This window comes from Cyprinodon tularosa, unplaced genomic scaffold (assembly GCF_016077235.1).
Source record: "Cyprinodon tularosa strain WSP-4 unplaced genomic scaffold, ASM1607723v1 ctg207, whole genome shotgun sequence".
Lineage (NCBI taxonomy): Eukaryota > Metazoa > Chordata > Actinopteri > Cyprinodontiformes > Cyprinodontidae > Cyprinodon > Cyprinodon tularosa.
This window is the reverse complement of record NW_024038767.1, coordinates 1,283,204-1,296,741: the sequence shown is the minus strand read 5'-3', so window position 1 is coordinate 1,296,741 and position 13,538 is coordinate 1,283,204. Positions and strand designations below refer to the sequence as shown.

General features: G+C 38.9%; 1 protein-coding gene across 3 annotated transcripts in view; it reads left to right on the top strand.

Annotated features, from left to right (window-relative positions):
- Positions 1 to 13,246, top strand: part of LOC119783566 (leucine-rich repeat and fibronectin type-III domain-containing protein 2) — a 239,042-nt gene extending 225,796 nt beyond the window's left edge. For 2 of the 3 annotated variants that reach the window (XM_038285156.1, XM_038285155.1), the window contains 2 exons: positions 5,692 to 7,087; positions 10,262 to 13,246. In XM_038285156.1, the coding sequence (XP_038141084.1) occupies positions 5,712 to 7,087; positions 10,262 to 11,258 (2,373 nt within the window). In that variant the 5' untranslated portion in view covers positions 5,692 to 5,711 and the 3' untranslated portion in view covers positions 11,259 to 13,246. The remainder of the gene's footprint in view (positions 1 to 5,691; positions 7,088 to 10,261) is intronic. The other variant, XR_005280817.1, reaches the window with a different exon arrangement.
- Positions 13,247 to 13,538: the final 292 nt, after the last annotated feature.

The following is a 13,538-nucleotide window of genomic DNA, read 5'->3' as shown; positions in this document are numbered from 1 at the left end:
TTGGAGCGACAATTACCATATTTATTCACTATATATTTACTATACTGTACATGTATTTGTTTACAGACAGGGATAGTACATCTTAGATGGTCTAAAGGGCGTGTTTAACTCATATCTGCTCTAAACTAATGCTTTTGTTCAAATGCATGGAATTGGTCTCATGAAATAAAAAAGATCAGTGGGTTTTTCGACCTCATTAGATTTACTGTCACTCAGCATGACGCTCAGTGCATATATTTCGAATTTCAGTTTGCTCATTTACCAATTTGTTATCTTGTAAAATAAATCTCCTCATTTTCCTTTCCTCTTTCTGTTGTTCACTTAAAACAAATTTTAAACATGAACTTTAACCATTTCCTATCACTTTATCATCTTAGTTTTTGATTTAAATTATGCATATGAATCTTTAAAAAAAAATTTATAAGATAAAATATGATAATTTACCCTGATAAAATATATTAGATTGGGGGCCCAGATGAAAAGAAGAATAGCTAAGTGACCTTCTAATAGTAGATATTATATATGTCAGGGTCACATTGTCATGGTCTTCAGACTATTCAGTTTTACTTTGGTCCATTTTTTCTGGCTTTATTAGTTTAATTCCTGTTTTGTTGTTTTTTCCGGATGCATTTGAGCTCTTCGGTTTTTCTCTGTTGCCCTCTTGTGTTGGTCTCCTTTTCCCTAGCCCCCTTCTAGAATCCTCCCTCCACACCTGCTCCCAATCAGCTCATTAGTCCTGTCATCGTTCAGTCTACCTGTGCAATTCCTCAGTGCTGGTTCCTCGTCTTTCCCCGTCTTTCCCTGGCTCCTCATGCTTCCTCGTCTCCATGGTTCTGGTTTGTTTTACATTTTTATGTTGGATTCTTGGTTTCCTGCCTCTGTTGCTTGTGAACACTCAATTAAATATTCAAGAACTCACCTCTGCCTCCCTGCCTCTGCATTTGGGTCCTTAAAACCTCCACTCAACCTGACACACACATTGACAATTCTTAACAGAAGTCAGTAGTAGTTTGACAAATAAATGTTGTGGTTTAGAGGGAAAGTCTAAGCTAGTAAGATATGTCAGTGTATGACTGGGAAAGTGTTGGATAAATTAAGACATTTTGACCATTTATTTTAACTCATCTGTTGGATAAAAATAACCCCCTATAGAAGCAACAAATTCACAAATGTCAGGAGGATCCTAAGAAAGGCAATCTTTGTTTTACCTGTGAAAATCAGATCTCGAAGTATGAAGGTGAAAATGATGAAACAACAAAAGTGAGACACAAGAAAATAACCCAAACTGACAAATACATTTTTTTTATGTTTGCAAACAGATATTCTACAGTCTGAAGCTGATTAAATGAAATAACCATAACGTAGAGGTTAATTAACAAGTTAATTAATATAGCTGTTACTGTATGGTTTTTAATATACAAGATGTTCATGATGTATGCGGTTTTCTAAGTCTAAATCAACTCTGCAAACATTTTGTTTATTATTTCCACAATATATAATTTTATTTTCACATGCTTGAACAAACTGGCTTCATTGTGAATAATTTCATGTTGTCTCTTCCAAAAATAATAAGATGTTGGAGCTATTATAAATTATTTAAGAGTAATGACTGAACTGCAGAACTGTTTGTGGTATTTTGATTAGGTTTTTAGATCAATATTTACTCAAACAAACTGATAGACTAAAGGTCTGATCAGATGATGTCTGCTTTGTTTCTCCATCCAGGCCATTAGATCCATGAATTCTTCTTCCCTTTCTGGAAATGCATAAAATTACATTGATCTTTGTCAGCTACTGTTTCCTGGAGGAACTGAAAGTCTTTGCTTCATGAGACAGAGACGTATAAAAAACAAAGTTAAAATAGAAATGTTTATATTTTCTTTAAAAAAGTAATAATTTGCATTCCGTTGTTTACTCCCACAGTTGTTGAATCAAAGTTCCGTCATATTTGCACTTTTAAAATGATATTAATTGCCCACACCTCTCAAGTTCTCCATCCTTTTCAGCTATTTATAAAGTTAAAAATAAATCTTTTAAATGATTTATTTCAGTGGATTTATATGGACTGGTAAACGTGTCGCCTGAGTATTGGATGAAACACACAGATTAATGAAGAGATGTGTATAGCAATGGATGAAAGATGCTGGACAGATTAATAAAAAAAAAGTTGAATCATTTATGGCCAAATGCAAATAAATGGATGAATGGGTAGGCTGATAAGACAATAGAGATCCATTTCCATGTTTTACTTTTTTTTGTTACTTATTGTGCATAAACCCTGTAAAACCAGAGTAGAAAAAAAAGTAAATTTTCCAAAAATCTTAAAAGTGGTGAAGGAGCATCGCCTTCTGCATGAAGCTTAGTTTGAATTTATAGATTATAAAGCCATACCACCTCTTGGGGTCTCTGCAGCTCTTTTGTGGTTTTGTAACTCAGAGCAGGCAGCGAGTGAATGGTTAAAAGCCTTAAACACTGACCGTGGCTCTGATCTCTTTATGGCTGACTCTCTTGCATCTCTGAAAGGTCAATCTTACTCATTTAACCAAGTTTTCGTTGCTTGGTAACCACAAACAGCATATGCTCTACATGGTAAATTTATGATATTCAGATTTCATTGCTGTGAGATTCAGCCAGCTCTACTTGCAGCTCTGCACTTTTTGCTGTTTCAAAAATGCTTACTTACTCCACTTGTCCCCATGCAGAGAAGAGGGGAGTTATAAAGCAACTGGAAAAAAAAAAAGAAGCTATTTCAGGGGCTTTTTAGTTAGTGCTTCTAGATGCCACCCATTAAAACAGGTCCGTGAGAGAAACTGTCTGTCATTTCTGACAGTTCTCGCTGTGAAGCCTTGTGGGGATTAGCTTCAGAGTGCTGAGTAGATCAGAACCTTTTGCATCAAGTCTGCAAGAATTGGGATGAAAAGAAATCCTTCTACAGAATTTCATACCGTTTCAACAGCGCTGTTTGAGTTCTTATGTGACGACCTTAATGCGTGGAAGCGTAGAGAGAAAAGGTCAGCTTATGATTGAGTATAGACTTGCAATAAACAACCCAAGTTTATTTCAAATATGCTGGCTGGACTTCGTGTGCTTTAACAGCTAGAGATATATTAACTTAGGAATTGTCTGGACTTTCTCACATTGGGCCACATGTGTATCATTAATTCTAGCCGCCCAAGCCTTGTGGCTTTTATCTATACAGCAAACATCAGGCAGGTGAAAGCTAAGGGTTAGTTTTTGTTCCATTTAAAACACGAAGCTGTCTCTGAAGAAGGATGTTGGACACCTGAAGTCATATCTTTATACTGAAAAAGTATAATGCAACCATTTTTGACATATATTTAGTCATATTTAGTTACTTTAACAACATGATTTCATGTTAGCAGGGTGGGACAGGAAGAAATCATGTCAAAGTAATAAAATATAATTTAGTAGATGCCAAAAATGGTTGAGTTATTTTTCCTAATTGAATTTGAAAAATGTAATTATCTTCATTCCTTTCTCTTAAGCTTACTTTATCAGATTTGGATTTTTGAGATTTAGATCTCAGTATAAAGACCAAGATAAACACAAGGAGGTCATGAATACATCTGATTAGATTAGACCAGGGTTAGATTATTAAACAATATCCCAACCTTTAAGCATTTCTCAGTACACTGTTCAGTCTATCATCTGAAACTGGAAGGTGTAACGGCAAACCTACCAAGACTTTGGGCTCAGCCAAAAGTTACTGAGCTGAAAAGCAGAACTTTATTCAGCCAAGAGATCCATGGTCACTGTAGGCTAGACTCTAGCCGCTAGACGAAGAGCTCAGATGGGAGTCAATACGCTGTCCGTTCCGAAAATCACATTTTTATCAAATAGACCAAAATAACACTGTTACTGTTTTAGGCCTGTGCAGGTTTTATCGTCTTGTGGTTTTCTTTTTTTTTTTCCTGTACCGCTGTATATGTGGAGTATTTTATCCTATTGATGTTTAGGTTTGGATTGACCCCTGGTCTGGCCTTCAACGTTTACTTGTACAAAGATAATCTGGTGAACTGTAAAGTGCCTGGAGATGACATGTGTTGTGAATTGGCGCTATAGAAATAAACTGAATTGAATTGAAATGAATAATAAGCCGTAGTACAGTTAGACAGCACTGTCTACCCAGCAGCTCCCACTAAGGAGGAGCCATAAGTGGAGACGGCACATTTTTTGTGTAATCAAATACCTTTTCAAATGTCTCATACTGTGTGTTAGGACAACAAATAAAAGTGTGAATCAAACTTAAATCCTGGGCAAACAGTTAACTCTACACACATATGAAATTAATTCAAAACAACTCTCGTTTACAATATAAGTGTATTGACAAATATAATTTAATGCGAAGTTAAACATCATTGTTTTCAACCTAACTGGGACAGTGTGCAGCAGGAGTTTGCCCTGTAACCGGAGCTGTGTTGGTTCAAGCCCAGGCTCTGCTTTCAATGCTTTTTCGTATAACCATTCACCCGCGCCATGTACCGATGGTGTCAGAGGGCCCAGTGATACCTTTCCGTATTGTGCATAAATCTTGCAAGCTTTTTGTGATAAAACATTTTTTTTTACCAAATCATTTTTTGAGGAGGAGGCTGATTCAAACTGAAGCCACAGTCATGTTTTCATAATTTTTAAATTGTGTTTCAATGTTTTGGTTTCTTAAATAAAATCCACAAAAACACATTTTTACATTTGAAGTTACTGTACAATGTAACAAAATGTTAAGAAAAACATCAATGGCTATAAATAATTAACATGAATTCTATTTAGAGCAATGATTAAAAAAAAACAGTAATATTTACAAAAAACTTTCCAAAAATGTCATCTTTTATACTATTTGTAGCAACAATGTTTATGTTTAGAAATCTGCAAAAGTATGGGGATGTATCCTGTTGTATAAAAGGTGTTGAATGATGCAGAAAATATCTAATATAATCAGATACCCTTTGATTAACAAAGCTAAGCAGAGAAAGTTCACCTTTGTTGAACAGTTTTGCAGTTTAGCTTCAGGGTTTTAAAATTCCTGAGCTCTACTCTATTGCTAATCTCATCAACAAGGGCAAACTGCGTCTCCCTCTCTTTAAACATAACAAAGGAAGAATATCTCAGTGTCCCCATCATTTCTGAGAGGAGAAACACCTAGTTTTTCATTTGAAAAATTACTTGGAAAGAACAAAAAAGATAGATTTTTTTTCAATTTAAGCATAATAGAAATTAATGGTACAAACATTCTGGGGAATTAAAAGTTTTCCAGATGAAGTCAATCGTTAGCATTCATTCAGAGGAGTCAGCCAGGTGTGAGGGTTGTTTAAATGTTCAGGGAGGCGTGCCGGTTTCATCTAACACCTGCAGCTTCTATCACTTTTTTTTCTTGTATTGCTTTTGTCTTACAATTTTTACAAATAATGTGAAAAAAGATTGAGGAGAAGAGTTGATTCGAATAAAAAAAATAAATGAAGAGACAAATGTAGAGGTTACTAAAGGACAGATTTGGGTACTCTCCAAGATAAAGGTGTGACATTTCCTTAAAAAAATGTTCTTTGGATTATCGAATCTAGGAACCAGGTTATGATGCTGAATATTAATCTGAATTATCATGACAGTGCAAGGGACATTGTGCAATTAGAGAATGCCACAATTATAACAATTTCCTATTTATTTCTTCTCTTCCAGGTTCCCTTTAATGAGGTAACATGGACAAAGTGGTCATCTGCCTCCTGATTCTGGGAACCGCTATGACAATGGTCCATGCATGTCCCAAATACTGCGTCTGCCAGAACCTCTCAGAGTCTCTGGGGACTTTGTGCCCCTCCAAAGGTCTGCTCTTTGTGCCACCGGACATCGACAGAAGAACTGTAGAGCTCCGGTTGGGTGGCAACTTCATTCTTAAGGTCACCACTCAGGACTTTGCCAACATGACCGGCCTGGTGGATCTCACTTTGTCCCGCAACACTATTAGCAGCATCCAGCCCTTTTCTTTTATTGATCTGGAGACCTTAAGGTCCCTGCACCTTGACAGCAACCGGCTGACTGAACTGGGAGCAGATGACCTAAGAGGACTTATCAATCTGCAGCACCTGATCCTCAACAACAATCAGCTAAATGAAATTTCAGATTCAGCTTTCGATGATTTATTGCTAACATTAGAGGATCTGGATTTGTCTTACAACAACCTGCGCAGTGTGCCTTGGGAGGCCATTCGTAAAATGGTAAACCTGCATCAGATGAGTTTGGACCATAACCTCATCTCCTTTATTGCTGAAGGGACTTTTACAGACCTTGAGAAACTGGCTCGGCTGGACTTGACTTCCAACCGTCTCCAGAAGCTCCCTCCGGACCCCATCTTTGCACGCTCCCAGACCAGTATGTTAATGAGCACTCCTTATGCACCTCAACTCTCTTTGAGCTTCGGCGGAAACCCACTGCACTGTAACTGTGAGGTACTGTGGCTGCGAAGGCTGGACCGTGACGACGATATGGAAACTTGTGCCTCTCCAGCCAGTCTAAAGGGGCGCTACTTCTGGTCTGTTCGGGAGGAGGAATTTGTCTGCGAACCTCCACTGATCACTCAACATACTCATAGGTTGCTAGTGCTGGAGGGCCAAACAGCTAGCTTACGTTGCAAAGCAGTTGGAGATCCAATGCCAACTGTGCACTGGGTTGCTCCAGATGATCGGTTGATCGGCAACTCCTCCAGAGCAACTGTTTATGAAAATGGCACCCTTGATATAGCAGTCACCACATCCACAGACTATGGCATTTTCACTTGCATTGCTGCTAACGCTGCTGGGGAGTCTACAGCCTCTATCGAGCTATCAATCATTCAACTACCCCACATAACTAACAGTACCAATCGTACAACACTGCCAAAATCAGGACTTTCAGACATCACAAGCTCTACTAAAATAAGCAAAGGCGAACCAAAGCCTCTTCCAGAAAAGGTTGTGTCCGTATCTGAAGTGACCGCCGCGTCAGCTTTGGTGAAGTGGACTGTAAGCAAATCAACTCCAAAGGTCAAAATGTTTCAACTGCAGTACAACTGTTCCGACGATGAAGTCCTCATTTACAGGTAAGATTGACAAATTGCTGGCATGTATTTCTAAGTCTAGGATGAGTTTTGACTCATCCAAGAGGCTAGTTAAGCCACAGATTGATTTATTTTGCCTCAGAATGTTGTGATCAGTTCAGGTTTCTGAGTTGATTGTTATTTGTTTGCTGTAAGCTCTTGAGACAATTATTTCTTCTGAAGCATTTCCCCAAGATCAACATTCATCTTTCTTAATCCTTCTTTTGGTTTTCTTTTTTTCACCATAAACCAGACAACGTGTAGTGATGCAGCTTTCACAGTCTGAGAAATCCAAAGGGAAATCCCTGCCCTGAACCATTAATTAGAAACCCAGGAAGAAAAGGGAATATAGAGCTCATTCTAATGTATTCCTTTTAAGCTTCTGAACTCCATACAAGCATTGGCCTTGACGACAGTAGCAGAAGATATTTGGGGCTCTGTGAAATCAATGTCCTGGTTTAAATGAGATCTTGAGTGGATTCAGACCGATAATTGTCTGGAAATCAATAGAGGAAAAAAGCAACATTTATTTACATTAATGTTCAACTGAAAATTGAGGGTGCATAAAAAGTGGCAAAATTGCCTTGCCTAGATTTAGTGTCCCTTGAGGTACCAGGTTTATAGATCTTTCCAGACTATTACTATGTTGTAAGGCAGCCTGAGTCTCTCTTTCAGAGCCCCAAAACTAACAACACATTTCCTAAATTTCTTCATTGTTTTTATTTTCATTATTATCTGCAGAGAACTGGTTTTTAAGCTAGAAATCCCATCATTAGCAAAAACAGCAATGAAGAGGGATCTTACTTTACTCAAGCGATGTTGATGCATCTCACATCCCTGCAAATTCAATAATAAGCTTTTTTATCTGATTTTCTTCCCTTTCATGCACATTCTGTGCCAACAGTCTTCTTTTTCTGCTTGGCGACACAATATTAGATGAGTCATCTGCATTTGCATTCATAAGGAACTTGACAAAGCTAAACCAATTCCCTGAAAGCATTTATTCTTTTAAATATCATCTCTAATGTTTCTTTTTTTTATTACTACAAAATCACATGAATTATTTTGCTATATGTTTAAAAGCTACTCCATTATTTATTTGTTGATAAAGAAAGCAAAACGATATTATTTATCATTTTTCATTGGTAAATAGAGTTTGAGAATCTAATGTTTTCATTAGACTCAAAGGAACGTGGTAAAATGCTGCTACAGTAACTAAGGACATTAAGTCTAATGTCACATCAGTTTGTTGGGTCTAGAATTTAATACATAAGGAGGATTTATCAGTTTCAAAACAAGACAAATGAAACACTCACACTGAAATGAGCTTATGCACACAAAAAAAAGGAACAAAAAACAATTCAAAGTAGCAAAATACCTAAATTAAAAAATGGTCTCTAATTTGAAATCAGGTAATACTTATATTGTTGGCAAATTTTCACTTTTAGCTCTTTTCTTTTTTCACTGAGGCATTTAAAGGGTTAAAAGCAAAAATATCTGCATGTGGATGCAGATTAATCATGTTGAGGTCGCCAAACTTGCAGCAGACATGGGTAGTTACTAGTTACATTTACTTGGGTAACTTAAAAAAAAAAAAAACATTTAGTAATAGCTGTACTTCAATGTAGTTGCTACTTTTACTTAAAGGTACACTATGCAACCGGTGTTGATTTTCCAGCGAGGCTCCCCCCAGAGGGCGAAAGTAAAAGTGCACTGTCGTAAATATGCACAGCTGTTCTCCTGGTTTCTCCGTCAAGCCAGGCGCGGTTGTTTTGAGCTTAGCAGACAGGCGAACGCAACGAATGACTAATGCTGCGTTCACACCGCAGCTGGCGCGACAGAAGCAGTGAGTTTACATGCAAAGTCAATGGTTGACGCGCGTCAAGGCGCAGCAAAAGGTCCCGCGGCGCGTTCTGAGCAGCTGAAGCAGTGCTTCGGACGCAGGGAGAGAGACACAGCGCTGATGATCAGAGGCTATGATCTCTCCTCTTAAACAGTTTATTGACGCCTAAATTAACTTAAAATGCAGAAATCTGCCGGCAGAATATGCAGTTTGGATTATTTAGATGAAAAACACCTACCAGCTGCCGCGGTGAACCGCGAGGAGGCGACCCGGCCAGAGGCTGCTGATGAAGGGATTCCTACTGTCAGCGCACCGCTGGTATGTGGGGGTCTGAGCGGCTCCGACAGAAAAAATATTGAAGGCAGGATAATAATCTGAATGAACTGACTGCACTGATTACGTTTTCAGGTGTATTTTCTCATTTAAACACATATTAAAACTACTTTATTCCCACTGATCACAGCAAATATAGCTGCAAGGCAGAGAAAGGATAGTGAAGCTCCGCCCAACGCGCGTCAGACACACTTTTGCACCGCGCAGCCAGAGCAGCAAAGCTGCTTCAGCCGCGCGTCAGAACTAACTGGTACAAGCAGCAAAAATGAAGCTTCAGACGCGATTTTGCTGCGCCCGATGTGAACGTAGCATAACTGCACAAAGATCGCCACTGTGCTAGCAACGAGCATGCTTTTAACTGGGGGGTGTAGCAGTTCTCGCCGTAAAGCAAGACTGACTCTCGTGAGACTTCTGAGCCTGTGGGTGCGGGTCGGTGCTCCTGCAATTGCAAGTGCGGTATTTCCCCCACAGACCACCAGGGCGGCCGAGAATACCTTTGTTCAACCTGAAATGACTCATTTAATCATCCAAAACGTTATGGAACACATTAATTAACTGAAAAATGTTGCATAGTGTGCCTTTAACTTTTACTGTCGTGAGAGTATCAATACTCTGACTACAGCTAATTCTTTGAGTACTCAATGCCCATCTGCAAGGCAGTTAGTTTATATAATGGATAACAGTTGTATTGAGGCCTTAAGAAAGGTGCAACATGCTGATGTGTTAAACCATGAAAGAGCATCATTTCATCTCTGGATTATTGTCTTTATGGAAACTAAAAGAGTAGTTTTCTTTATTTTCCACTTTAATTAATTATGCAAGATTGTTTGGTCAGAAATTCACATCCAAGCAATAGATATTCAGCCACATCTGATGTAATAAAGTTGAAAAAAAAATGCATTACGGTCAGTTAGTCTCTGCATATAAATAGCTACTCATGAATGTTTTGATCTCTTGTGAAAAGACAATTGCCAAGTTTTATCCTCTTATTTCTTGTTTAGGATGATTCCTCGGACTCACCGGGCCTTTGTTGTCACTAATTTGATGCCTGGAATGCAGTACGACCTGTGCGTCCTGGCCATCTGGGACGACACAGCAACCACTCTCACTGCTACCAACATTGTTGGATGTGTCCAGTTCATCACTACGGACGATTACCCGCAGTGCCAATCTCTGCATAGTGGCTTTATGGGGGGCACCATGATTCTGGTCATCGGGGGCATTATTGTTTCCATTTTGCTGGTCTTCATCATCATTCTAATGGTTCGTTATAAGGTCACCAGTGGAATTCAAACCAGTAAATTACCCACTGTGAGTAACACATACTCCCAGACTAATGGGGGTGTGAACAGGTTCAATGGAGCCCCACCGCAGGTCAAGTCCACAGTTGTGGTCATGCGTGAGGAAATGCTGGAGTTCAAGTGTGGATCTCTTCAGAGCAGCCTTTCTTCATCCTCATCCTCCTCTAACTCGTTGGACAGCCAAACAGGAAGAGAAGCAGCTGACCGCTATAACGTTCAGAGCAATGAATTCACCACCCTGCCAAGCAGCAAGTTTAGACAACACGTGCATGGCACCAAGGCACGGCAAAGCCTCGACCACCTTTTAGGAGCCTTTACCTCACTAGAGCTGCGAGGAGCAGCAAAGGAGAACCCGGGTGCTTCTGCCTCGTGCTCCTCTGCTGCTCCCAATGCCATGACCACAGTGGCTGTGGCACCACCATCTGATAAAGAACCCCTGCTTGGGAGGGCGGAGTCCACAACAATGCTGGGACGCCTACTTGGGTATCCCCACGAGGCAAAACCCAAGAGGAGTCACTCATTTGACATGGGGCATGTTGGAGCTGCACAGTGCCGCAGCAACCAGCCACGGAGGATCAGCAACATCTGGACTAAACGCAGCCTGTCTGTTAACGGCATGCTTCTGCAGTTTGAAGACAGTGAGGAGGAGAAGCCTTCTTTTGAGAGCTCTGAATGGGTAATGGAGAGCACAGTCTGACTCTTTGACCAAATAATAGATCTATATTAAAAACTTAATAAACATGAACACAGAGGGATGTTCTCTATGAAGTGCATCCATGTGAATATTGTTTAAACGATTATGTGAAAAAAAACAAAAGATACATAAGATCAGAACTCTCAATATTTGAAATATGTTTGAATCGACTGGAGAAATGATTTTTATGGACAGAGAGATATTTGAACTGGATTTTCGTCTCTAAAGGAACTATTCAAAGATTTGCCTCACCTGTGATAACCTAGATCACATGTTGCAGATTGAACATGGAAATACTCCAGCTTTATGAAGAAGGGGACCACAGGAGTTAGTATAGTAGAAGATTAATACAAAATCATTTTTATTTTCTTCTGGTTTATTTTTTTTTACCATTCTTACTATTTATTTTTTCAGGTGATTCATCAGAAGACAGACTCACCTTGGAACATTAAAAACAGGTTTACACAGGATGTACCAACTCTCATGTTGCCATTTTATAAACTTTTCTTGACAGAAATTCCTTAAGTTATGCATAAGGTGAGTGTGGGAAAATAACTTGGCGCCAACATAAACCACAAGCTTTGCTATCCAATTTTTAAAGGGGTTGATTCATTATCTCAAAGGAGGTACCCATCAATCACAGAAAATATTGTCTTGGAAAACAGGTAGGAACTGACTTTGAGGAGTCAAGCTAACAGCTAATCAGAGCAGGAACCACAGCAAACAATCGGCGTTGAGTCAAGAACAGCTCAGTCAAACATTTTCCTGCTTTTAATCTAGAAGTCCTAAAGGGTCTCAACCAAAGTTTGGTGGAGGAAAGCTTAGGTTTTTTTTAGCAGATGGACAGTTTGTTCAGAGGTTACTGGCCCTAAGAAGAAGAAAGTTGTCTTACTTTGAGTAAGTTCATCATCCATATTTTCCTTCACAAAGCAGCAACAACAATGAGCACAAAGAGATCAGTGAGATCATCAGCATATGCAAAAGTAAGTGTTCAAAATCTAAAACTATGAGTGCTTACATGGTAATGAAGGGTCTGGGTCAACTTTTGGAATAGCTGTTAGCTTGTTTTCCCAATTCTTGTTTTCTCAGTCTGTAAAGTACCCAGTTGGTCTCCAAGGAGACAATTAAAGCATTTGTCCAGCTGAGGTTGAAATCCAGCTGTGCAAGTAATTTGATTATTGGGTGCCTGTTTGCAGGAGTCCCTGCAGACCGATGGCTCATTGATGTTAACGTTGTTTGCTTCAGAGTGCGGTTTCAGATACTATCAACACAAATTACTGTAGCCAAAAGCAAATGGTGTTTGAAATTCATCAAGCCCTTTTAATCATTTGCCCGAAGCAGCAAACAGCATGATATATCACCGGACTCTGAATCTCTTGAAGCAACACAAACAAGAAAGCATGATAATTACTCTTGCAGCCAGGTTAAATGAAAGAATTTGTCATTTATTGGCTGCATAAAGGTCACTATGCTGCTCATGAAAAGATTTTATTTGAACAAAAAAGGAGAGATGACTTTCAAGGAGGCAATAAGCTGCAAAGTTTTGAAATTTGTTTTATCACATTGCATGAAACAGAACCTATTTTGATCAATGTGTTAACTGACTCCATTCACCTGAGAGCTGTATATTGCAGCAAGGTACTTAAATTTGTCCCCTTTCAGATCACTGCCTAAATATAGCTGCAACATCTCTTCATTTCTATGCCTTTCTCAGTATTCTGTGGGACTCTACTACATTTCAAAATGTTGGGTGATCATCATTTCCTTTTCCTCTTACAGTAACTGTACTATTCTGTATATTGGTATATTTTTTGTACAATAACCGGGTGAGAATGTAAGGGGTGGGTTGGGGATTGTGCAGTAGTACTTTTATTTTCATGTGAAGCAAACAGTGAGAAGGTGCTTTAATGTGGTGTTCCAACAAAAGATGGTTGTTAGTTGGCTTTCTGAAATGGGATCTTACATGATGTTACAACTGGAGTGGAGGACTAGAAAATTCTGAAGTCTTGAATCAATCAAACATCTCTGGTTTATATTGTGTAGGTAAGCCTGATTTGTTACCCTTTTACAAAGCAGGTACAATTGACTCCCATAACTCTAATGTTAAATACTCGCTTGAATTGTTATTATTTTTTTAATCCAGCTAAGTCTGACTTCCAATTCGTACATTTCTTCTGCCGGCCCAAACACACCACATTAGCATATCAGTCTTATACCAAATTGACAATGATCTGTTTACTTATTTGAAGTGAATGCATGTTACTGCATGTAACATCATGTATC